Source organism: Arabidopsis thaliana (genome assembly GCF_000001735.4).
Source record: "Arabidopsis thaliana chromosome 1 sequence".
NCBI classification, from domain to species: domain Eukaryota; kingdom Viridiplantae; phylum Streptophyta; class Magnoliopsida; order Brassicales; family Brassicaceae; genus Arabidopsis; species Arabidopsis thaliana.
In genome coordinates this window covers 29,677,849-29,702,306 of record NC_003070.9, presented here as the reverse complement: position 1 = coordinate 29,702,306, position 24,458 = coordinate 29,677,849, and the positions used below count along the sequence as shown (strand labels likewise).

At 37.6% G+C, this 24,458-nt stretch overlaps 5 protein-coding genes across 16 annotated transcripts; 4 read left to right on the top strand and 1 right to left on the bottom strand.

The window, feature by feature from the left end:
* Window positions 1-867: 867 nt before the first annotated feature.
* LUP2 (lupeol synthase 2) lies at window positions 868-5,913 on the bottom strand. Of its 5 annotated transcripts, none has more exons than NM_106545.4 (18): window positions 5,805-5,913; window positions 5,382-5,599; window positions 4,762-4,947; window positions 4,543-4,632; window positions 4,249-4,446; window positions 4,077-4,161; window positions 3,791-3,957; window positions 3,517-3,708; window positions 3,316-3,429; window positions 3,120-3,239; window positions 2,916-3,038; window positions 2,729-2,827; window positions 2,590-2,646; window positions 2,285-2,475; window positions 2,025-2,202; window positions 1,849-1,929; window positions 1,669-1,752; window positions 868-1,405 (listed from the first exon to the last, which is right to left on the bottom strand). In NM_106545.4, the coding sequence occupies exons 2-18, from the start codon at window positions 5,583-5,585 to the stop codon at window positions 1,283-1,285; spliced, it is 2,292 nt and encodes a 763-aa protein (NP_178017.2). In that variant the 5' UTR covers window positions 5,586-5,599; window positions 5,805-5,913; the 3' UTR covers window positions 868-1,282. The 5 variants fall into 5 exon arrangements, with proteins under 5 accessions (NP_178017.2, NP_001322959.1, NP_001322961.1 ...); NM_001334862.1 differs by having other exon boundaries at window positions 986-1,405; window positions 5,794-5,873; NM_001334861.1 differs by having other exon boundaries at window positions 5,382-5,913.
* Window positions 5,914-8,051: 2,138 nt separating this feature from the next.
* CAMS1 (camelliol C synthase 1) lies at window positions 8,052-13,401 on the top strand (the record flags this gene model as incomplete). Of its 5 annotated transcripts, NM_148667.2 has the most annotated exons (17): window positions 8,052-8,255; window positions 9,494-9,679; window positions 9,866-9,955; window positions 10,048-10,245; window positions 10,327-10,411; window positions 10,562-10,728; window positions 10,810-11,001; window positions 11,089-11,202; window positions 11,292-11,411; window positions 11,498-11,620; window positions 11,698-11,796; window positions 11,877-11,933; window positions 12,034-12,224; window positions 12,305-12,482; window positions 12,560-12,640; window positions 12,736-12,819; window positions 13,014-13,294. In NM_148667.2, 17 exons carry the CDS (start codon window positions 8,052-8,054, stop codon window positions 13,152-13,154), a joined length of 2,310 nt encoding a protein of 769 aa, NP_683508.1. In that variant the 3' UTR covers window positions 13,155-13,294. The 5 variants fall into 5 exon arrangements, with proteins under 5 accessions (NP_683508.1, NP_001321747.1, NP_001321746.1 ...); NM_001334860.1 differs by lacking the exon at window positions 8,052-8,255 and having other exon boundaries at window positions 9,123-9,679; window positions 10,055-10,245; window positions 13,014-13,401; NM_001334859.1 differs by lacking the exon at window positions 8,052-8,255 and having other exon boundaries at window positions 9,123-9,679; window positions 13,014-13,401.
* A 105-nt stretch (window positions 13,402-13,506) lies between these two features.
* On the top strand, window positions 13,507-18,071 carry BAS (Terpenoid cyclases family protein; the record flags this gene model as incomplete). Of its 2 annotated transcripts, none has more annotated exons than NM_001334856.1 (17): window positions 13,507-13,837; window positions 14,166-14,351; window positions 14,584-14,673; window positions 14,751-14,948; window positions 15,031-15,115; window positions 15,271-15,437; window positions 15,525-15,716; window positions 15,785-15,898; window positions 15,984-16,103; window positions 16,194-16,316; window positions 16,400-16,498; window positions 16,583-16,639; window positions 16,734-16,924; window positions 17,010-17,187; window positions 17,265-17,345; window positions 17,429-17,512; window positions 17,639-18,071. In NM_001334856.1, 17 exons carry the CDS (start codon window positions 13,607-13,609, stop codon window positions 17,747-17,749), a joined length of 2,307 nt encoding a protein of 768 aa, NP_001323419.1. In that variant the 3' UTR covers window positions 17,750-18,071. The 2 variants fall into 2 exon arrangements, with proteins under 2 accessions (NP_001323419.1, NP_178016.2); NM_106544.5 differs by having other exon boundaries at window positions 13,634-13,837; window positions 17,639-18,000.
* Window positions 18,072-18,126: 55 nt separating this feature from the next.
* Window positions 18,127-21,525, top strand: AT1G78940 (kinase with adenine nucleotide alpha hydrolases-like domain-containing protein). 3 transcript variants are annotated; one of them, NM_001198503.1, is made up of 10 exons: window positions 18,146-18,499; window positions 18,594-18,688; window positions 18,758-18,879; window positions 18,966-19,177; window positions 19,273-19,315; window positions 19,405-19,717; window positions 19,803-19,904; window positions 19,979-20,386; window positions 20,469-21,209; window positions 21,403-21,485. In NM_001198503.1, the coding sequence occupies exons 1-10, from the start codon at window positions 18,322-18,324 to the stop codon at window positions 21,451-21,453; spliced, it is 2,265 nt and encodes a 754-aa protein (NP_001185432.1). In that variant the 5' UTR covers window positions 18,146-18,321; the 3' UTR covers window positions 21,454-21,485. The 3 variants fall into 3 exon arrangements, with proteins under 3 accessions (NP_001320499.1, NP_001185432.1, NP_178015.2); NM_001334855.1 differs by having other exon boundaries at window positions 18,127-18,499; window positions 20,469-21,525; NM_106543.4 differs by having other exon boundaries at window positions 18,345-18,499; window positions 20,469-21,525.
* A 24-nt stretch (window positions 21,526-21,549) lies between these two features.
* AT1G78930 (Mitochondrial transcription termination factor family protein) lies at window positions 21,550-24,403 on the top strand. The gene is made up of 7 exons (NM_106542.4): window positions 21,550-22,201; window positions 22,293-22,430; window positions 22,524-22,769; window positions 22,867-22,980; window positions 23,108-23,290; window positions 23,383-23,600; window positions 23,689-24,403. Exons 1-7 carry the CDS (start codon window positions 21,659-21,661, stop codon window positions 24,020-24,022), a joined length of 1,776 nt encoding a protein of 591 aa, NP_178014.2. The 5' UTR covers window positions 21,550-21,658; the 3' UTR covers window positions 24,023-24,403.
* Window positions 24,404-24,458: the final 55 nt, after the last annotated feature.

Here is a 24,458-nt window from a genome sequence, read left to right as displayed (position 1 = left end):
TTGCACGAGGCATGTTCACCGTCTATGGACAATGATGCATAAGAACATCAAGTCTTCTAACATTGTGCTAGACGAAATTATTGCTACTGAATAAAAGCGGATCTTTTCCATTTCCCTTTCTTATCCTCTCATTTGAGAACACGTACCTGAATAAATAAAAATCAATAATTGGTCGATTGCAAGTCAGAGAAGTGTCGCTGTGCTACTGCTAATTGTGATGAGATTAGGTAGACGTAGTCACATCCAATAATTGCTCTAAATCGAATGGACCAAAATTTGCTAGCTAGTAAGCATCATCAGGATAATCAAATAAGATATTTTTGTGGTAATTAATTAAGATAGATAAAGATAAGGAGAAAGCAAAGCAATGCCTTATAGTTATGGTGAGAAGTAGGAAGCATGGGATTCTACGAGGAAAAAGATTAGCCAGACGTACATACCAAGTCACATGTCATAACTAAGATAATAAAATAAAAGTAATTAATATCTATTGTTGTTTTTCTCGTAACTAAATTCCAATTAGTAATCGATGGTTTTACAGCAGAGTTTTCTCTCGTATAAAAATATCTACATCATCTCATCCAAATTGTTGTGGATTCATCATTAAATATTTCAAATACTTACCTTTTTGTATTTATGTATACAGAATCAAATAAAAATAAATTCATGTCATCTTTGATTATTCAACTAGATTTTTATTTATACTTGTGAGCAATAAACATTAGTTATTCATGAAGCAATAGATTTGTCTTTTTGTTTGTTTGTTATGGTAGTAGCACTCTATTTGTGAGTGTTGTTGTGCTGTGTACAAAGGCTAGTTTGGAATGAATTTCATATGACACAAAAACGAAAAGAATGATGACGTGTAAAGACTATATATTAGTAGAAGTTTAGATCAGCAAATGTGTCAGCTGATTCTCAGGAAGCTCTATCCGTGTATGTTTCAACTCTTGATTAATTAGAAATATACTAATGAAAAAAAAAATTCTGTCTTGGGAACCACTGGAGCCATCGATTATGTTCTTAGATAGACAAAAACACAAACGAAAACAAAACAGTCTTTCATTACCTTTCTTGTGATCATAACTGTTCACCGTCTTTAATGCAAAAGAACATCAAATCTCCTGACATTTTGCTTAACGCAAATCTCAACCCCAGTCTCTCAGATTAAGAACATCAAGTCTCCTAATAATATTATTTTGTCTTTCATATCTACAGAATTGTGTATAATATTATTAAAGAAGAGCCAAATCTCTTTTAAAGATTGACTATTAAGAAAGAGCTAAAGATCTTGATGAGTTGCGAAGGCAGCTTTCCGATATTCCGCGAGTGCCCATAGTGGGAAGATGTTTCTGTACGTAGCATAGTGTAGCATGCATGTATTCATGAACACTCCTAATATTTCCTGCAAAGACACGACAATAACAAAGAATAATTAAACTCATTACATATACACATCAATTTTATATTTACTATCGTTAGAAACAAGAAAAGTGAGTTCAGGTCCATGACATCAATATTCGATCTGATTTTTATTATTACAGAGTATGAAGTACTAGGCAATAGAAAGGTACGATAAAGGAGGTAACATTATTCTAAATCTCAAAACTTATGTATGCTTCAGGAGATATTCATATATCGATCGAAAAGGGGATGTTTGAAACTTACCTGTTGCGGAAAGTCCCCATTTTCAAGTTGTGAAGTGATGATAAGTTTCGCAGCACGGTGAAGAGGTGTAGGATCTCTCTCGGCCTGTTGTATAGATACAGCAGAGGAAACGATAGGGGTTTCAAGATAATTTCGTTGTACTTGAAATAAATGCAAGTCCAAGATTGAAAATATTTGAACCTGTCCGGCATGAATCAAACCCATCATAGCCCATGCGGTTTGCACTAGGTTTGATCTGTTCCCTTCTAATGGTATGTATCTCTGCATACAAACCATATTGAGAAGATTTAAAGTTTCTCCAAAAACTTAAGGTGAAATTGATACGCTAGAATTTTGTGTTGATCCATAAACTTTACCTGCTCAGGGCATGACAGATGGCTTTCGCCCCAACCTCCATCTTCTTCCTGTATCGCAAGCAGGAAATCTACACCTTTGCGCACAGCCAGGCAACTTTTGTAAGTTTTACCAGCGGCTGCTAGGCCGCTCAGAGCAAACCAAGTAGCGTAGATGAAACAGATACCCCAGTTTCCATGCCTAACATTACTCAAAAAGAAACTATTACCTTAAGAGAAAAACCATATTCATTAAACACGTCTTAATTATGTTAAAGGCATACCATGAACCATCAGGCGTTTGTTTGCTTTCAATGAATTGCACCCCTTTCTCAATCGACTTGATGATCTCTTTTGTCCTGTGATCCGGATAAAGTTGTTTGAACAGTACCAAAGCTTGTATAACAGCTGAGGTACATTCTACATACTCGCGTTCAGCCATAACACAAGTAAAGAAATCTGTGGGATTGAGCAACTGCAACACCAGTTACAAAGGTTAGACCTGATCACCTGAATGGTTATATTCTTAACGATTTTCAAATCCGCAAAAAGGACATCAAAAGGTGTCCTTATGTGTTGTAACTCTTACTTCCAGCCATTCTTGTGCACGGACAGGCTCCCATGCAGTCAAACCTCCTTTTTCACCCTACATCAAATAAAGTTGTGTTCGTGAATATTAATTAGAGACAGAGCTTTTACCAAAATTAGTCTTATAGATATTATCTCACCTGCAACGATAGCAAGAGATTAACAGAATCATATAATTGTTCAGGATCTATTTTCTGGCCAACGACCTCAGCTGGCATCATGGAGAGCAGCATGCAACACTACAAAACACAGAAGTACAGGTTAATCTGGGGCATAACTCTTGTGGAAACTCTTAACTAATTCTGCTTCCACAACTAATTTGATTACCTTCAAAGCTTCAGCTGTACAATCTGAGACTTGCCATCCATGATCTCGATCGGACAGAGTCCAGGCTCCTTTGGAAATATGGCGATACATGCTCTTAAAGTCACCTGAAGGGTTTTCTCTAACCTACAAAGTGCTTTAATTTAGGGAAAAGAACACATGCAATTGTTCCATAAGGCATTTCAAGATACAAGACTACAATTAAACCTGGGATTTTTTGATGAAACTGTGTCCTTTCCTGAGTACATCATCAGTTTCGTCAGAAAGGTCACAAGCAAGTAAAGCTTGAATCGCAAAAACTGTGTCCCAGAGTTGACTTCCAAAGCTCTGCAAAAACTTGAAATGCTTAAGAAAATTTTTCAACTAGCGTCTACATAAATAATTCATCTATATATACTAGAACCTGCATTTTCAGTCCGTCTTCAGCAACCCACATGAAGTCCGGAATTCTAGCGAGATGTTTCTTAAAGTGATCTCCATTAGGATTCTCGATCCAGCAAGCAAGCATGCACAGAACCTGCATTAACATTTAGGCATATATTTGAAATTTATGTTGTCAAGAGAATACATGCACAATATTTCAAAGGTTTTGTCAACGTCTTACCTTCTCAACACATCCGATGGTAATATAATGGCTATTTTCGTCCTCATAATGTATGTGTTCCATTGCCACTCGAAGAGCCTTTTCCCGTACAAGTTTTTTTAACGGCCAATTTGTAAGGATAGGCTCCACAAAATTGTGAAGAGTGTCCCATAACAAATCTTGAACCAGAGGATGAGGATAAATCATGTCTTCCTGAAAGATTAAAAATGATGTAATGCCTGTGGATTTTCTCCCATAAAAGAGAAATTTGCATACTAAAATTGGTTAACCATACTTTTGCACATAGACGGCGCGCTTTGTTCCAATTGATTTCCTCATAAGGTTGCAAGTGCAGTTCTTTGCGCAATAGCATAATAAGAGGTGTAAGAGGACCAACAAATCGTTTCCCATATAGATAAGACATGGGCATATAAACCATCCGGGTATAACACAAAGTTTTTCCTGTATTTTTTTTGCAGCAAGAGGGGACAACATTAAAACAAAATCTACAAACATAAATGTATATAGCAGTTTCAAGTTGATCCATACAGTATAATCTCCAAAATAAGAAAAGAACAAACCTAAGTGTATTGGAAAGAAAGAAGGCAGCAACCAAATCTCGGGAGGCATTGGGTTGGTTCCAGACCAATCATAGATTCCGAGTATCTACAAACGAAAAATCGAATATCAATAGTAGTACTAAAAACGTTTCAACATCTTAGTTATATTAACATATGGTTCAAAATATAATACCGAGAGCCAAATTTTTCCCCAAGAAGGAATATAAGTCACACCACCATGGTCAAGAATCCATTGCCTGGCCCGTTTGCAGGCGTTATTGCGCCCTCCATTGGGACCTTCTCCGAGCATACGCAAGCATATGTAATTCAGTACGGTGCAGAACATAACGCTCTTTCCCTCAATATGTAAACCCCATCCACCGTCTTCGTTCTGCAAATTAAGAGACAAAAAAAACAAAACTCATGTGAGGATCTCTAGAGTCTAGTCCACCACTTTAATATTATCCGAGCCAATCGGTGAAAGTACCTGGTGGCAATAGATATGCCGAAGCATCTCTTTGCGATGTTCTGCATCAAATATCTTCTCGAGGTGTCCTGTGATATAGAAACAAAATACCTGCAGGAAGGACAATTCTCTTCGTGATTCTTCTTCCTTATTACTATATAAATCCCTAATTAGAACCCTAAGAGTATTCGCCGGTAGATATCAAGTAAGAATCGAAAGGAAAACGAAAAAGAAACATACCAATGGAGGAAGGAAGAAGAGAGTTCCGGTGATTTCCGCCGGCCAGTGGCCATCGGAGGACTGCAAAGCCGAGTAGAAAGAAACTGCTCTCCGTAACGCATCCGTCGCGTTTTTGTAAGTTATGCCTTCGCCGTCGTCGATCTTCACCGGCGGGATCACTTGCTCGAATTTCGCCTCTTTCAAAAACTGTGCGGTTTTACAGTCAAATCATCTCAGACCAAAATAAAAACATTTTCGCGTTGAAAAAAAAATAGAATAAAAAGAGACTATGGCTATTGGGTAGTTACATGGCCCATTAAATTTTAGGGCCCAAAAATTAAAAAGTTTCATTACGAATTCGTTCATTGGTTGGTTTTTTTTTTTTTCTGAATAGGTTGAATAATTTGGTTATCCCAAAGCCATAATATTTTTGTTTATCTGATTTATCTCCTGTTCAAATGACTTACCTAACGCGATCTGGCTGAGTGAAAATCAATACTAAAAGATTGGATAAATTTGTGATTGTAAATTTGTAATTGGATTAAAATCAACAATATAGCCAATATAGCAATCTATTTAGATTTTAAGGCATTTTTGTATATAACAAATAAATTAACCTCGCTCGTGAATTAAAAACTCACTTGCATTCGCCACAAGAGATCACTGCAACCTTTAACACGGGGACGGTTGTCTAAATAGTTCCGGCGAGCATCTTCGACGGCGGCTCGTTCCTCAGGTGTGCCGGCTTTGGGATCAAACTCCCATGTTTGACGTCCGACGAAGTTGTTGCTGCTGAACAAGTAAGGATCTTCTCCATTTCCCTCTCCTATCTTCAACTTCCACATAACGATGGTCCTAGCTATGTATAGTTACGTGTACATATATATACTCAACGAGTTTAGAATTTCATAGAAATAATCAAATGATAGTATATTAGAGAGTCCAGTTTGTAAACAGGCGTACGGTATATATAGATAAAAAAACCATGTATTAAAAGATCCCTTATGTTATGAATATGAGATGGAGAGAGGGTAAGAGAGATAAGAGAGTGACCGAGAGAATACTTGTGCTGGGTCGATGTTTGTTTTGCGATTGATGATTATACTTTGGGGAGTTTCATGTACGTATGTTTATATATATAGAGGTAGGCCTCCATACAGTATGACAATTGAATAAGAATAATTTGGGGATATTATATGTACAGTATGTAAGAGCATCATTATCCATGAGTTCTTAAGAATATGAAAAAATTTCTTAAAATATTATATAAAATAAAATAAGAATTTAAAATATAAGAAATGACTCTTAAAAGAGGAAAATGGTTCTTAGATAAGAGATATTTGCTACATTCTCTCTTCTTGTTAAGAGCCCCTTAATATTTAATTATTATTTTGTATATCAAAATGTTAAGAATTTTGTGTAAAAACTCACCATTAAGGATGGTCTAAGTATGTATAGTTTACGAACATTAAAGACAAAGCTTAAAGTTGTTGACATGAAAATTACACTCTTCAACTCTACGCAGCTTAATTGTAGTTACAAAGTTTTCTCTCCTTCTCTTGTTTTTAGGTTTTTATTTTATTTCTCAATAATGTCTTATTGCGATAACATCGTATTATTTGCTTTTAGGAGTATATATAAATGAACTCAGAAGACTTCTCGAATTTTTGCTCATTATGATAAACAGATATTAGTTCTTATTATCTAATACTAGCTAGTTTGTAGTTAGGTTCCATATAATTAAATAATCAGTCCCATATCACAATATCAAAGTCATATATATAATCAAACTCATTTAACAAATGAAATGGTGGTCCACCTGTTTAGTTCATGCAACTTAATAGAGAATATGTGTACTTTTAAAAACACTTTAATTTGATTTTACTTGGGGAGAGTGTAGAGACCACTCAAATAAACGCCGTATAAAAAAGTTAGAAACGATACGGTCGCACTTAATTACCACACCGCAAGAAGAAACGATACGGTCGCACTTAAGAGATCAAAGCTTTTTCTGTGGTACGCATCCCATGTTACACGTGGCCGTATGTATAAGCGTAAATTGCGATTGACAAATTGAGTTAGCTCTCTTTCACTCTCACTACATATGTTTTTGTCAAATTACTATATTTAGATCATAACGATCATGTGCGTCCTACATTTTTATACGAACATTTGTCCACTCTGCATCAAATACGGTGCACGATTCGTTTATTGTTAGGTCGACCACCGGTCATGATTAAATGCTGATTGATACATTTTAATTTTGGTTCCTTTTTATAATGGTATAATGTGCAGTAACAGTTGGGATTGAATTACATACGGTTAAAAAACAAGTGGCGATTATGAATGATTTGTTAGTCGTTCACAAAAACAACGACGATTCATTTTTTTTGTCATTATGTATAGGGATCCCTTGTGTGAATTATCGCCACTTGTTTTTTGATGAACATATATTGATGAACACGTGAATTATCGTGAAAAGAAGGCTCTGCTATTTTGTCATCTAATCCCCTAGCTACTTTCCTCCTATAATAAAATGATTTCATAAATATTTTACGGTTTTAGTTTAACATAAATTTAGTGAGCTTAACATGTTTATATTTAATATTTATGGCCACTCGATAGAAACATTAGAAAAGAAAAGGGAAATTGGTTTAATACATCCCAACTAGATCGTAAATTTAAACTTCATAAATTCTAAGTGTGTCCAACGCTCATATTCACAACCGGACATTTGAAATCCACCGTCTACAACCAAACTTATCCTAGGGCTTTAAATACACCCTTTGTTTCGGATGACAATCTAAACCCCTGGTTTTTAGCTACTACGCTACTCTCTAGATAAATGAGATAACTCTTCATTGATACTCACGTCACGTACAAATCACTCCCAATTACAAATCAATTTATCTTCTTTTCTCAACTTTAATATAATTGACGAGTTTTTTCCTCGAGTCTGACAAAAAAACCAAAAAAAAAAGGTTTAGTATTTAGGGCTGGACTCAAATTATACAAACACTTGCGGAATATCGTATGGGCTTTGGGTGCTAAGTGAGGCGACATGAAGATATTACTGGCAAATATTCAGTCACGAACCATTTTATAAGGTTGACTAACAAAAGTATGCATGCAAACTACCGTTGAAATGTGACTTCAAAACGAATTATGTATGTATGTGTGTGCGTGTAAATGAATTCAATTTCACACACTTCTCTTCTTTAATTTTCTCCACATATATTACGTGCATCTCAATGCACGATGCATAAAATATGCCATATCTTTAGATTATTAAATTAATTAAGGTCTAAAGAATGTGGAAGTTGAAGATAGCAAATGGAAACAAAGAAGAGCCCTACTTGTTCAGTACCAACAACTTCCTCGGAAGACAGACATGGGAGTTTGATCCGGACGCCGGCACAGTGGAGGAACTAGCTGCCGTCGAAGAAGCTCGTCGGAAATTTTATGATGATCGTTTTCGTGTTAAAGCTAGCAGCGATCTCATATGGCGTATGCAGGTATTTATCTATTTTTCTTTACTTTTTGTGCGTGTCAACATAGTTTATGAATTAAACGTACAGAGTATGAAGTGAAGTGATGTCTCTCTCGTGCTAGCTAATTAATAATTGTTACCCTGTCTTTATCCAGAATTCAACAAAAAAAAAAATATGAAGCTTGAAAAAACAGTAATTCAAGAAACAATTTTATTCTTGAGCACCTTTATACTATATTTTGGGTATTCTGAAACAATTTTTAAGCTTCATAAACAATTTGTTAGTGTCAAGTCCAATTTGTGCGATCCTATTTGTTAAATATATATATATATATATATATATAGACTGTTATAAGCTTAAATATAGACTAATTAATAACTCCATGATGATGCTAGTTTTCAGAGAAAAAGTTTCATAGGATATAATGTGTATTTAAACGATGATTAACTAATTAAAATGTTTGTTATAAAGTTCTGAAAATAAGTAATTTTTTGTTCGTCCATGGATAATTCTACATATATACGAGAATATCTACAAGTATCACAATTTTGAAGCTGAGGAACATGTTTCCAATTTACATTGATATTCAGAAGGAATGAAATAACATCCCATAGTTTTTGTAATAGCATGCATAAAGACGTATGGTGGAACTGGAACTGGGTAAAGAACGTGATTATGGGTTAGGTCCATATTTTTAGTTTTTTGCTAACCTTTAAAAAGGCAATAACCGTTAACCTTTTAATTTGAAATCAAGACAGTTGGAAAATAAAAAAATAAAAAAATCAAGACATTCAAATAATAATGAACGATCTTTATTTTACACCCGAATTGTAAATTTATTATAACTGTAAGGGCCTAAACTGTAAATAAATAGACTTAAAGATTTCACCGGTCAAAGTCACGAGAACAAGTCAAAGTCAAACGTTCAATTACAACCCATAACCTTCGACGGTAACCTCACCGGCTTACTCGACGTCGCCGGGAATAATCACCGGTCTCGGCCTCCACGAAGATTCTGCGACGTTCTGTGAGAGGCGAGGGTAAAAACCTTCTCGCTTCACATTCCTACTCGAAGCCTAATCGTGTTCCTTCGACTAGATTCGCCGGAATGAAACAAGAACCCTTTATTTCAATTTCAAACGGTGATTTAACGCAGATATCGGAATTTACGGAGCATAGTGTTGATTATACACTTGGAATCTGAGTCATTAATAACTTGTCTTATTGAAATCCTGGTGTTTGGTTTTGGTCCTATGATACAGTTTTTAAAGGAGAAGAAATTCGAGCAAGTTATACCTCCGGCGAAGGTTGAAGATGCCAATAATATCACGAGCGAAATAGCTACAAATGCGTTAAGGAAAGGGGTTAATTTCTTATCAGCATTGCAGGCCAGTGATGGCCATTGGCCTGCTGAAAATGCTGGTCCTTTATTCTTCCTTCCTCCATTGGTATGTCTCTATCTGCTCTAATGTTCTCATCTCTACAAGGAACTAAGAACAAATTAGTGTTTTAGATTTGAAAAAAGTAATCTTTGTAAAAAATGACTGTACATAGATTCTATCCAAGTTTCAGCAGCAAGTGGCACAGAGGTTATTATCCAATTTCCGATATTTTTGTTTGTTTGTAAAATACAGGTTTTCTGTCTATACGTCACTGGACATCTCCATGAGATTTTCACTCAAGACCATCGTCGAGAGGTCCTTAGATACATCTACTGTCACCAGGTATATCATTAGTAGATCGCAAAACCTACCACTTATGCTACTTTATAAACTCTTTTCTTTCAATTTTACTTTTGAGATGTGTTTATTTCAAGAATGAAGATGGTGGGTGGGGATTACACATAGAAGGAAACAGCACCATGTTCTGCACCACACTAAACTACATTTGCATGCGCATACTTGGAGAAGGTCCAAATGGAGGACCAGGAAACGCGTGCAAACGGGCCAGGGATTGGATTCTTGACCATGGTGGTGCAACATACATACCTTCTTGGGGCAAAACTTGGCTTTCGGTAAATATCCGGATGAAATTTTGGTACAATCGGCAAAATAATATTCAGAAGATTGTTTAAATATTGGTTGAATGTTTGTAGATACTTGGTGTCTTTGATTGGTCAGGAAGCAACCCCATGCCTCCAGAGTTTTGGATCCTACCTTCCTTTCTTCCAATACATCCAGGTTTCTTTTCTTCACGTCTTGAATATCTTCATCTTTGCTTCAATAAACTAAGTAGTGACTAGGGTGTAACAATCAATTAAGACTTGAGCTCTTCGAATTGCGTCGTCACTTCTAAATTTTAGTCTGAAACCATTTAACGAAAATCTGCAGCGAAAATGTGGTGTTACTGCCGGTTGGTTTACATGCCAATGTCTTATCTTTACGGGAAGAGATTCGTTGGTCCAATAAGTCCTCTTATTCTGCAACTACGCGAAGAAATTTACTTGCAGCCTTATGCGAAAATAAACTGGAATAGAGCTCGCCATCTATGTGCAAAGGTAAGATCGATCATTGTTCCTTCTTTAGATAGATTTTTCAGGAAGATAAATTCTCAGAAAACCTTCTACGTTCATTCTCAGGAAGATGCGTACTGTCCTCATCCACAAATTCAAGATGTTATATGGAACTGCCTTTACATCTTCACCGAACCGTTTCTTGCATGTTGGCCATTTAACAAGCTGCTAAGGGAAAAAGCTCTTGGGGTGGCAATGAAACACATACATTATGAAGACGAAAATAGCCGTTATATTACCATTGGATGTGTTGAAAAGGTAAAACGAATACAGTCCTTATGCAGAAAGGCTGGAGTACTCAGAATTTATCTTTGAATTAACTAAAACTTCAGATTCTTTTTGAAGGCATTATGCATGCTTGCGTGTTGGGTTGAAGACCCTAACGGAATTCATTTCAAAAAGCATCTTTTGAGGATTTCTGATTACTTGTGGATTGCAGAAGATGGGATGAAAATGCAGGTGTCAATGAAAATTCGGAATCTATTTGTTATGTCACTTAATGGAAAATTTCGTGTGGCATAAAAATTTATGAGTCATGTATTTTGCAGAGCTTTGGAAGTCAATTATGGGATTCGGGGTTTGCCCTCCAAGCGTTAGTTGCAAGTAATCTCGTGAACGAAATCCCAGATGTACTCAGGAGAGGATATGACTTTTTGAAAAATTCTCAGGTTCGATATCCTCTGCAGTATTATTATTTGTGACTTTAAATTATTAGAGAAAGTAAAGATGTCTTACGGAGCTGAGAGTTCTTAAGGTTAGAGAGAACCCTTCGGGTGACTTTACAAACATGTACCGTCACATATCCAAAGGGTCGTGGACTTTCTCTGATCGAGATCATGGATGGCAAGCTTCCGACTGCACAGCCGAAAGTTTCAAGGTGATTAGTCAGAATTCGATTACTATAATAAGCTGGTCAGCTTTCCACCTAATTAGCACACTTATCTTGGTTTGTAGTGTTGCCTGTTGCTTTCAATGATACCACCTGACATTGTTGGCCCGAAAATGGATCCCGAACAGTTATATGAGGCTGTTACTATCTTACTGTCTCTACAGGTGACCTTTATACCATATATAGAACGCACTTGCTCAACTTTTTGTTATAAGAAATGTCTGTTCACTTGCTCTGGCTGCAGAGTAAAAATGGAGGTGTAACTGCTTGGGAGCCTGCCCGTGGACAAGAATGGTTGGAAGTAAGAAAGAAATCCCATCAAGATATTTGTATCACAACGTTTATGAGGCATGTGAAAGAAATTCTCAGAAACATCTTGTTACTTTTTTCCCATGTTTCAGTTGCTAAACCCTACTGAAGTTTTTGCTGACATTGTGGTTGAGCACGAGTACAATGAGTGTACTTCATCAGCGATCCAAGCTTTGATTCTTTTCAAGCAACTATATCCGAATCACAGGACAGAAGAGATCAACACTTCCATCAAGAAAGCCGTGCAATACATAGAGAGCATACAAATGCTTGATGGTTCATGGTATTATATAAATTAGCTTTTAGATACAGTGAAACTGTTCACAAAGATTTTGGTTTTACCAACAATTCTTGGATTGATAGGTACGGAAGCTGGGGAGTTTGCTTCACATACAGTACATGGTTTGGTCTGGGAGGCCTTGCAGCTGCTGGAAAGACATACAACAACTGCTTGGCTATGCGTAAAGGCGTTCATTTCCTTCTCACAACTCAAAAAGATAATGGAGGTTGGGGTGAAAGCTACTTGTCATGTCCTAAAAAGGTAATAATCATTGCAATGTAAGCGTCTTTTCCCCAGTTCCCGCGAGTCAAGAAAAATATACTTGGTTTGGTGTGCAGAGATACATTCCAAGTGAAGGAGAGCGGTCAAACTTGGTGCAAACCTCTTGGGCAATGATGGGTTTACTTCATGCTGGACAGGTTTATAATATCGATATGCTGAGACTTTTACTTCCTCGCTATATGAAAGATCTTATTCAAAGTATTTAATTGTTCCTTTTAATCTCACACTACAGGCCGAGCGAGATCCGTCTCCTCTTCACCGTGCTGCAAAGCTCTTAATCAACTCTCAACTGGAGAATGGCGATTTTCCTCAGCAGGTACTTTTGGAAACATGAAACAAAGCTAACACAAAAAGCTGCTCATACAAAAACCTTAGAGATGCCCTCACGATGAACCATAACGACTCAAATTTTATCTGGTCCTTTTGCTGCCTAAAATTTTAACTGGTCCTCGTGAGTTGATGCTAAAAAAATGCATAACGTTTGAAGAGTCAATATTGTATATTTTACAGGAGATAACTGGAGCTTTCATGAAGAACTGCTTGTTACACTACGCAGCATACAGAAACATCTTCCCCGTGTGGGCACTCGCAGAGTATAGGAGACGAGTTCCTTTGCCGTATGAAAAACCTTCAACAGAGAGAAGAAGTTAGATCCATCAGAACGTCTCAAAACTCACAGGTCATTGACCATGATGTAGGATCATTAAGTCATGACCTCTATTTTGCAATAAGCTATTATTTATATGAAGGTGGTTGAGTATTCTTACTGAATAAGCAAACTAATGATCGTGTATGAACATACACATCTAATATTATATGTTCATATGTATTATATTCATGTATTGTATCATGATTCATGACTATGTATGTTCTCAAGTAATATAAATGTATTATATTATATGTATGTAGTTAAGTACGTATCCAAGATTAAGCAAAATCTTTTCCCCAACAAGTACTCTCATTTTTGTCTTTTAATTCTCTATCATCCCAGAAGTAACATGTTCTTGTCGGTGTTTTCTTATCACATATTTACCAAAAATCTACCCACCTTATCTTAACTTAATATACTTCCACTTATATAATCTAATGTATGCGTTTAAGAAATGAGGTACGTAGCTCACATTTTTGTAATGTGGAGGTTGAAGATAGGAGAAGGGAACGGAGATGATCCCTACTTATTCACTACTAACAACTTCGCCGGACGACAAACATGGGAGTTTGATCCTGACGGAGGCTCGCCGGAGGAAAGACACTCCGTCGTTGAGGCTCGCCGGATTTTCTACGACAATCGTTTTCATGTTAAAGCAAGCAGCGATCTCTTGTGGCGCATGCAGGTTTGTATTTTGTTTTTCTGGTTTGTAATTTATTCCTTGGAACATTTTATTAGCAACGTGCTATTTTAGTAAAAAATAACAATTTTTCAAAGTAACACGAATGATTTTGAGTTTTGACTCCTACAAATTTCCTCATTTGATGAAAAATAAAAAAAAATCATAAGCTCACTTTTATGCTGTTCATTTTTGTAATGTACTAAAATACATGGAAAATACCAAAATAAACACAAAAAGATACGTAATTTTGAGAAACTACGAACAAGGCCCTAAAAAAAAGTTTATTTACGAAATTGACCTGCTATTTTAAAAGTACCGAATTTTGCAACAGTTTCTGAGGGAGAAAAAGTTTGAGCAACGGATAGCTCCGGTGAAAGTTGAAGACTCCGAGAAGGTAACCTTTGAAACGGCGACGAGTGCATTACGGAGAGGTATTCATTTCTTCTCGGCGTTGCAGGCCAGCGACGGTCACTGGCCGGCGGAAAATGCCGGCCCTTTGTTTTTCCTTCCGCCACTGGTAAGTAGTTTTTTCCGGTGTCAATTGTAGAATCAGAGATTAAAGAGTGCAATTGCGTAATAGGTAAAAGAATAAGATAATTTCAAATCGATCGACGAATGAAATTGGATTAGGGATCAGTGTGATTTTAGTTTTCGTGTAAGTGAGAATGTTGAAATTGAAAGAGGGAATTTTTAAGTGAAAGTCTGAAACTTTGTTGCTCCAAATCCAATGCACACTGTGTACTGTGTAGGTGTTTTGTCTTTACATAACGGGACATCTTGATGAAGTGTTCACTTCAGAACATCGAAAAGAGATTCTTCGATACATCTACTGTCACCAGGTACAGTTTTTGGTCTATAGCTCCACAACGAAATGTATCTTCTTCAATGTGCTCATGTTGGATTTTTATGTCCATAGAAGGAAGATGGTGGGTGGGGATTACACATTGAAGGTCATAGCACAATGTTCTGTACCACGTTGAATTACATATGTATGCGTATACTTGGAGAAAGTCCTGATGGAGGTCATGATAATGCGTGTGGACGAGCCCGGGAATGGATCCTTAGTCATGGTGGTGTCACCTACATACCTTCTTGGGGTAAAACTTGGCTTTCGGTATGTATTCAGATCATCTGGTATTATAACCTGAGAATGACTAGAAAAGTTGTATCATAAGCGTGCGTCTTGTTGTCTGCAGATACTTGGTGTATTTGACTGGTCTGGAAGCAACCCAATGCCTCCTGAGTTTTGGATCCTACCTTCTTTCTTTCCCGTGCATCCAGGTTTGTTTCTTGACATCAGAACTTATGAGATTGGGAAACTGGATTCCTCTTGTTGATATTTGACCAAAAACCTTATTTGGCGTACTACAATGATTAAGAGTTTCTCTACACAAGTATGCTATCAATGAGATGTATTAATTAACGAAATCTTACAGCAAAAATGTGGAGCTACTGCCGGATGGTTTACTTGCCAATGTCGTATCTCTACGGGAAGCGGTTTGTTGGCCCAATAACGTCTCTGATTTTGCAACTACGCAAAGAACTGTACTTACAGCCTTATGAAGAAATCAATTGGATGAAAGTCCGCCATCTTTGTGCAAAGGTAAGAATGTTAGGATGTATCGACATTTCTCTTTATGATTTTCTTTCATGGAAAAGAACACGGATACATTCCTCTACTTTACCTTAGGAAGATACATATTATCCCCGTCCACTGGTTCAAGAGTTGGTATGGGACAGTCTTTACATCTTTGCGGAGCCTTTCCTTGCACGTTGGCCATTTAACAAGCTTCTTAGGGAAAAGGCTCTTCAATTGGCAATGAAACACATACACTATGAAGATGAAAATAGTCGTTATATCACCATTGGGTGTGTTGAAAAGGTAAAAACACCTTACCTTAAGACACAAAGTATTGAGCATCTGGAGTTAACTTCAGTCTCTTTCTGCAGGTACTATGCATGCTAGCTTGTTGGGTTGAAGACCCGAATGGGGATTATTTCAAGAAGCACCTCTCTAGAATCTCCGATTACTTGTGGATGGCTGAAGATGGGATGAAAATGCAGGTATGTCCATGGAGATTGGAAATCCAATTTGTTACGTTTACTAACCTTGAGTTGGTAAGAAATCGAATTTTTTTTGATTATGCAGAGCTTTGGAAGTCAACTATGGGATACAGGGTTTGCGATGCAAGCTTTACTTGCAAGCAATCTCTCCAGTGAAATCTCTGATGTACTCAGGAGAGGACATGAGTTCATAAAGAATTCACAGGTTCGATATCTCTGCAGCATATACTGTAGCACAAGGAACTATTTCTTTTGAAAAATGGAACATTAGCTTAAAATTGATAAACAATTGAAGGTTGGAGAGAACCCTTCAGGTGATTACAAAAGCATGTACCGTCATATTTCAAAAGGAGCATGGACTTTTTCTGACCGAGATCACGGATGGCAAGTTTCAGACTGCACAGCTCATGGCTTAAAGGTAACCAGCCGTTAAAACTAAACACATTGACATGTTCTTCAGTGGCATGAGTACTACATCCTTGCTGTTTTCTGGTCTCATAGTGCTGCCTGCTGTTCTCGATGTTGGCGCCGGATATTGTTGGCCCAAAACAAGACCCCGAGAGACTACATGATTCTGTTAATATCTTGCTCTCTTTACAGGTGAGCATTATCAGACATAGAATAGAACCAACATCATCAAAGAAACACCCATTTTCAGGTCGTGACAGTTTCACTTGTTTGCAGAGCAAAAACGGAGGTATGACTGCCTGGGAGCCTGCTGGTGCTCCCAAGTGGTTGGAAGTAAGAACCAAACCCCATAATTATTTTCAAACAACCAAAAGATACTTTTTAAAACATTTGCGGTCATGTAACCTTCTTCATGTATTTGTCTCAGTTGCTCAATCCCACAGAAATGTTTTCCGACATTGTGATTGAGCATGAGTACAGTGAATGTACATCGTCTGCAATCCAAGCATTGAGTCTTTTCAAGCAACTCTACCCTGATCACAGGACAACAGAGATCACCGCTTTCATCAAGAAAGCTGCGGAATACCTAGAAAACATGCAAACACGTGATGGTTCATGGTACACTAGCGATTACGATTTATCTGAAATTGTTCACGGAAATCCAAACTAACAAGAAATGAACCATTGTTCTTTGAATCTACAGGTATGGGAACTGGGGCATTTGCTTCACGTACGGTACATGGTTTGCTCTTGCAGGCTTAGCAGCTGCGGGTAAGACTTTTAACGACTGTGAGGCAATACGCAAAGGCGTTCAGTTTCTTCTTGCAGCTCAGAAAGACAACGGAGGCTGGGGAGAAAGCTACCTCTCTTGCTCCAAAAAGGTACACACTTGCACATTTTGATGAAATCAACTTGATGTAGGATCATTCAGTCACTACAATCCTCTTGATCTATGCAGATATACATAGCACAAGTAGGGGAGATATCAAACGTGGTGCAAACTGCTTGGGCTTTAATGGGTCTCATTCACTCTGGACAGGTTTTAATCATTCAATATTGATCGACGAAAATACAATTAATTAATGAATCAGTACTATATATGACCAGTGCTTTACACAACAGGCAGAGAGAGATCCGATTCCTCTTCACCGTGCTGCGAAACTTATCATCAATTCACAACTGGAGAGTGGAGATTTTCCTCAACAGGTACGTTTCCTACACCAAAATGGCTACTATCATCTTAAAACTTCCAAATTCTGTAATAGCTTTACTGATAGAAGTGGAAAAAACAAAGCTAAAAGCTAATTGTAGTTTGTTTAATTACTTTTTCAGCAAGCAACCGGAGTGTTTTTGAAGAATTGCACATTACACTACGCTGCATATAGAAACATTCATCCGTTGTGGGCACTCGCAGAATATCGCGCGCGAGTTTCGTTGCCATGACGACACTTTTCATAAACTTTTCTTTATATCAGAGAACATGTGAATTTATTAACCTATCATCAGTCTATTACAAGAATTCGTGTATGCGATATGTCAATGTTTTTAGTCAATGTTTTCTTTTTGTGTACCGTCCATTGGAAGGCATGTTTCACATGGTGAAGATACAGAGATGCGTGATCGTCTAAATTTAGACTAGGCCATTTGTTACACTTTTTTTTTTATGTTTCTTCCAATTTTTCAACATGTTGAACAAAAGAGTCAAAACCACACAAATGTGTTATTGTTTCTTTATCTTTTTTTTGTGTTATAGAATCTGAAATTAGATTATCAGCCAAAAATAAAACCCTTAAACAACAACCATTAGAAAAAGAGGAAATTCTCCAACCCATTAATCTTGCATCTCTACTTCATTTGCTTCCTCCATAAAGAATCTTTGATCAATCAAACTCTATTTTTTTTTTGTCAAATCAAAGTGAAGTTTTCTCTTTTGCATCATAAAGACTCAAGAGAGGGAAGAGATACTTTTCTTCCTTTTGTTCAATAATAATAATATATATATAGAGAAGAAGAGAATGTGGCTACCAAAAGCAAATGGGGCAAAGAAAGAAACAGGAAGTGGTTCAGTAGCAGTTGCAATAGACAAAGACAAAGGAAGCCAACATGCTCTTAAATGGACAATCGACAATCTTGCTTCTCGTGGCCAAACCATTTCTCTTATTCATGTCCTCTGCAGATCTCATTCTTCTTCAGGTCCCAATCTTCTTCTCACATTCATGGGAATTTCCAGCTTTTAGAGTTTCTTCTCGATAAAGTTTAAGTTCTTTTTTTGGTTTCGTTGTTGCAGATCTTGAAGAAGGAACGCCACAACAGAAACAGCAAATGGAGAAGATAGCTAAAGATCTCTTTGTATCCTTCCACTGCTATTGTTCCCGTAAAGAGGTATTCTCTGAATCAAAAACCCTTAAAGGTCCTTACTTTGAACAACCCTAATCGATTCTGTTTGAGCAGATAAATTGTCGAGACATTTTGCTGGAAGACGCAGACAAAGTTCGAGCCATTACCGAATATGTTTCATCTTCTGCAATTGAGAACTTAGTCGTTGGATCTGCATCACGTAATGGCTTCATGAGGTAATTAAAGTTACCTTCTTTCAGATTCTGTAACAAAAAGTTTGGATTTTTGTTCAAAGGATTCTGTTTTTGATGACTCTGAGCAGAAGATTCAAGACGGATTTGCCAACAACAGTGTCAAAATCAGCTCCAGATTTCTGCAATGTTTATGTCATTTCAAAAGGCAAAATTGCTTCAGTACGAAATGCATCACGTCCTGCTCCTTACCAAAATTCGATGCAGCAATGTGAAATTGACAATCATCACCCACATACTCCTGACAAAGCACCAAAGTACCATGACCATCCCAATTCTGCAGGTTTAGTTCATTCCTCTTTGAAAAGAATAAAATAAGTTCTTTGCTTTTCCAAAAGCTGATCCAATTTTGTGTGTTTCCATTGATTTTGCAAACAGGTAGTACACCATCTAGACCGCGCAAATCAGTTGAAGCAGATAGGTATAGGAATTGGAAGCTTGTTGTGATGTCTTTAAGGTTAATGTCTTACATAAAGTCTTAAAAGATTCAACATTTATGTTTTCTTGTAGATCGCCGTTGGTGAAAAGGAAGCCATATGGGGACTTCTATGATTCAGATAGTGACCTTTCGTTTATCAGTCCGTCTTCTCATCGTGACTCTGACATTTCCTTCATCAGCTCAGGAAGACCAAGCGTTGAGCGGTCTTCCTTTAGCCTTGATTTTCCTGAATCTGCAAGGACTTCAAGAATGTCAACGAGCTCAGAGCAAAGCATTGGCTCAAATCGTTTGGGAATTAAGTTCAGTGATCCTGATTTCCTTAACGAATCCTCTACATTCTCTGAAGAGAGTGGTAGAACATCCTCCTATTCATCTCAGAGCTTGGTTAGTACTATTATTACTCAAGCTCCTTCTCTTTTTCTTCTTATAAAGATTGAATACTTGCTAAGATGGGATTGTCTTGTTGCAGGATGATGTTGAAGCTGAAATGAAGAGGCTGCGTCTAGAGCTGAAACAAACCATGGATATGTATAGCACAGCTTGTAAAGAAGCTTTAAGCGCTAGACAACAGGTAGTACTTAATACTAACATCTAAGTCAATGAGATTAGTACATTTGAATCAAATATCGATTTTTGAACTTTTAGGCAACGGAGCTGCAAAAGCTGAGAACCGAAGAGGAGAGACGGTTGGAAGAAGCAAAAAGTTCAGAGGAAGCAGCAATGTCAATAGTGGAAAAGGAGAGAGCTAAAGCCAAAGCAGCGTTGGAAGCTGCTGAAGCTGCAAAGAGATTAGCAGAAGTGGAATCTAAAAGAAGGTTGACTGCAGAGATGAAGACAATGAAGGAATCAGATTCATTCTCTCGCGGATTTGTTCGGTATAGGAAATACACGGTTGACGAAATCGAAGAAGCTACTTCAAATTTTGCAGAGTCTCAAAAGGTAGGAGAAGGAGGCTATGGTCCTGTCTTTAGAGGCTTTCTTGATCACACAAGTGTTGCTGTTAAAGTTCTACGCCCAGACGCAGCTCAAGGGAGATCACAGTTTCAGAAAGAGGTAAAAAAAAAATCTTTCTTCGTTTCTGATTTTATACAAGAAAGTTTTCATCTTTGAGTAACATATGTTTATGTTTTCTCAGGTTGAAGTGTTAAGCTGCATAAGGCATCCAAACATGGTGCTTCTTCTTGGAGCTTGTCCAGAATTTGGGATTCTTGTTTATGAATACATGGCCAAAGGAAGTTTAGAAGACCGGCTTTTCATGCGAGGAAACACACCGCCGATTACCTGGCAGCTACGTTTCAGAATCGCTGCTGAGATCGCCACGGGACTCCTCTTCCTCCACCAGACCAAACCTGAACCAATTGTCCACAGAGACCTTAAACCAGGAAATGTTCTGCTCGATTACAACTATGTGAGCAAGATCAGTGATGTCGGGCTAGCGAGATTAGTCCCTGCAGTAGCGGAAAACGTTACACAGTACAGAGTCACTTCAGCTGCAGGAACTTTCTGTTACATTGATCCTGAGTACCAACAAACAGGAATGTTGGGTGTGAAGTCAGATGTTTATTCTCTTGGAATCATGCTTTTGCAGATCTTAACCGCAAAACAGCCAATGGGTTTGGCTTATTACGTTGAACAAGCGATCGAAGAAGGGACTCTTAAGGATATGCTTGATCCAGCAGTACCGGACTGGCCTATAGAAGAAGCTCTATCTTTAGCAAAGCTTTCGCTTCAATGCGCGGAACTAAGAAGAAAAGATAGACCTGACCTCGGGAAAGAGATATTGCCTGAGCTCAATCGGTTAAGAGAGATAGGTGAAGAGAGTTTAGAGAGTGTGTTTTATGCAGGAAATCAAGGAAAGTCTCCAAACACTAGCCAAGTCTCGATTCCGGAATCTCCAGCTGCAGAATCTCAATCCTAGTTTTGATATGAGGGAAGCAAATGTGCTCTAACACTCAATTTGCAGGAGTTATAAACAAAAGCAGAGCAAGTTTCTTTGCTGATTAGTGTATAGCATTAGAGGAATTTGGTATTCTGTTAAATAATCAGTTATGTAACCGCCTTTTTGTTAGGCCCATAACGGTTTTGAACAATCAATACTGTATTTATTAAAGAATCGATAATGTAAGAGCCCATATAAATAGGCCCAATGGCTCAGACCGGTTTGACCCAACCGGGATTTTGGTTTTATTAATTAATTTGGTTTTGAAAATCAAAATGGTTAAACCCATAGCTACAGATAAACCCTGCAACAGCTTCTTCTTCTTCCTCTTGATGTGGGCAGAAGCAAAGTAGCGACCTTTGTCTTCTTCTCCATCGTGTTTGTTTATGGAGCTTTTACATACGTCCTGCAATTTCGAAACCCTAACCTTGATTTCTCCTCCTTTAAAATCCTGTAACTTTAGTTCCAGCTCTCTCTTCTTCTCTCCTCGTCGCGTAACCTTGTTTCCAGCTTACCATAGTGGCCGCGTCACTGTTTCCGCCTCGTTACAGCACGGAGATTCGAATTTTAGCTCTAATTCTTCGCAGACAAATCAGGAAGCGCAGAATTCAATTGCTGGGTTTCTCCGACGAGACACTGGACTCTCAGAGGCCGATTCAGATTTCATTTCTTCAAATTGTCCTAAATACACGCGAATGATCGTAGAGGGTGTTAGGGATTTGGAGGAATGGAATTCGTGGAAAGGGAGTGGAGAATCTGAGAGAGTTGAGGAGGGTTTAGGGTTTAAGGAGAAAGTGATTTATATGGTGAAACAAAAGGGTGATGGTGGCAAAGTTGCCTTTTTGGAGAGTCTTGGTTTGAGTTTGTCTTCTGCTATGTATTTGGCTCATTACGTCTCCTCTGAATCGCTTCCGATACTTCTCGATAAGGTAATTCACAGATTGTTCAATTTCTCTGCATCATCAAAAGAGAGTTAGGTTGGGTTTGGATTTGGTACTTAATCTTGGATTTGGATTATAGGTTAAGTACCTCAAGGAAATATTCTTTTCTGGCAGTGATGAGAAAGGTCTGGTTGGAAAGTATGCAAGACGAATGATGCTCTACTTATCCATTCCTATCGATGAAGATGTGCAGCAAACTCTTTCCTTTTTCGAAAAGGTTTTTTGTGTTTCCTCAGTTATATTATAGTATCTGATTTTGTTTTTCATTCTCTATATTCTTTAGTAAGGAGAATGTTAAAATGTACTTTAGATTGAAGCAAGGCGTGGAGGCTTGGATATGCTGGGCTCTGTAGATGCATCATTTAGATTTTTACTCGAGTCATTCCCTCGGCTTCTTCTACTTTCAGAAGAAAATGATATGAAGCCTATGGTCGAGTTTCTTGAAAGCATTGGTATTCCGAAATATTGCTTGGGAAAGGTACTTCTTTTGTACCCTCCCATCATGCTCGGAAAAACTGAGGAGATCAAACGAAGGGTAGCCACAGCTATGGAGAAGGTATGGTTGGTTGGTTGTTCATAATTAGCATGGAGCTGCACTTTCTTTGTTTTCTCGTGATTGCTGATTATTGCAAATTGGGGTTGTATAAGTTCAGGTAAGTGTAGTGAACAAGGATTCTGGAAAATTGTTGCTGAAGTATCCGTGGATTCTCTCACCAAGCATACAAGAGAACTATTCTCACATCGGCTCATTTTTTTACAGTGAATCGGTAAGCACAATTTGACAAGACAGAATACATCACGTTGATCAGAAAATTGGTGGTTTTGTGTTTGCTAAGTTGTATTTATCATTTTTGTTCTATGATTGGTCTACCAACACCTGGTTTACTTTCTTAGGTGCTCAAAATGGATATTGACCACGCCATTAGGAGATGGCCTTTGCTTCTCGGTTGCTCAGCCAGCAATATGGAGATGATGGTGAAGGAATTTGATAAATTAGGTGTTAGAGATAAAAGAATGGGGAAGGTTATACCCAAGATGCCTCAGCTTTTGTTATGTAAACCCCAAGAATTTCTTAAGGTAAAGAAACCACTTTCCAAGATATGTATTCTCTCATTCTATTATTGTGCAAGACTATTTCTTTAACCACGCTATTCTTCATCTTGTAACAGGTTGTTTGCTTTTTGGAAGATTTGGGGTTTCAAAAAGAAATTGTAGGTCAAATACTGTGTCGATGTCCTGAAATATTTGGCTGCAGCATTGAGAAAACCCTGCAGAAAAAGCTCATCTTTCTCACTCGTTTTGGTGTTTCCACTACACATTTTCCCCGAATCATAAAGAAATACCCTGAATTTCTCATATACGACGCAGACAAAACAGTACTTCCACGGTATCTATCTTGACCCAAATAGCACATCATCTTAGTGAATCTATCTCTAGAAAATGACCCCTAATTTTGTAAACATATGCTCTTACAGGCTAAAGTACTTAATGGAGATTGGGATATCAGAGAGAGAGATTGCCTTCATGATTCGCAAATTCTCACCGATCTTAGGATATAGCATCGACAAAGTGTTGAGACCGAAGTTTGAATTTCTGGTGAACAGCATGGAGAAGCCGGTAAGAGAGGTAATAGAATACCCAAGGTACTTCAGTTACTCGCTAGAGAAAAGGATAAAACCGCGGTTTAGGGTACTCAAAGGGAGGAACATAGAATGTACATTACAGGAAATGTTAGGCAAAAACGATGAAGAGTTTGCTGCTGATTTCTTGGGTTTAGGAGAGCTTCAAACTCACAGTGAAATCTCGTAGTTATATTGTAGGTGAAAAAGTTTCTTAGAGAAAATCACACTATGTAATGAGATTGGTGATATCTCTGAAGCTTCTTCAGTTTTGTCTGTTTGCATTGTTCATATAACCGCTAGTGTATGTACTTCCAGTGTTTGTATACAAATTCCTAACTTCTTACCAAAAAAAAATCGGCTGATGTGTGTGTATAAGTGTATGAATTGTTTTCGAGGGTTTTCAAAATATTCCTACCATGTTTTTGGACCAAAAAAAACAAACGGTTTATTGAAAATTATGAAAAATATGCCGAATTTTCTCTCTGGAAACGGTTTCTCGCAATTTTTTTTCTTTCGTTTCTGAAACTGTACGCGAGGATGTAACTTCATTCATATTCTGAAAATTCACAGAAAATTTATTTATCTCTTTACGTTTGATAAACATGATTGTTGAGAAAATGATT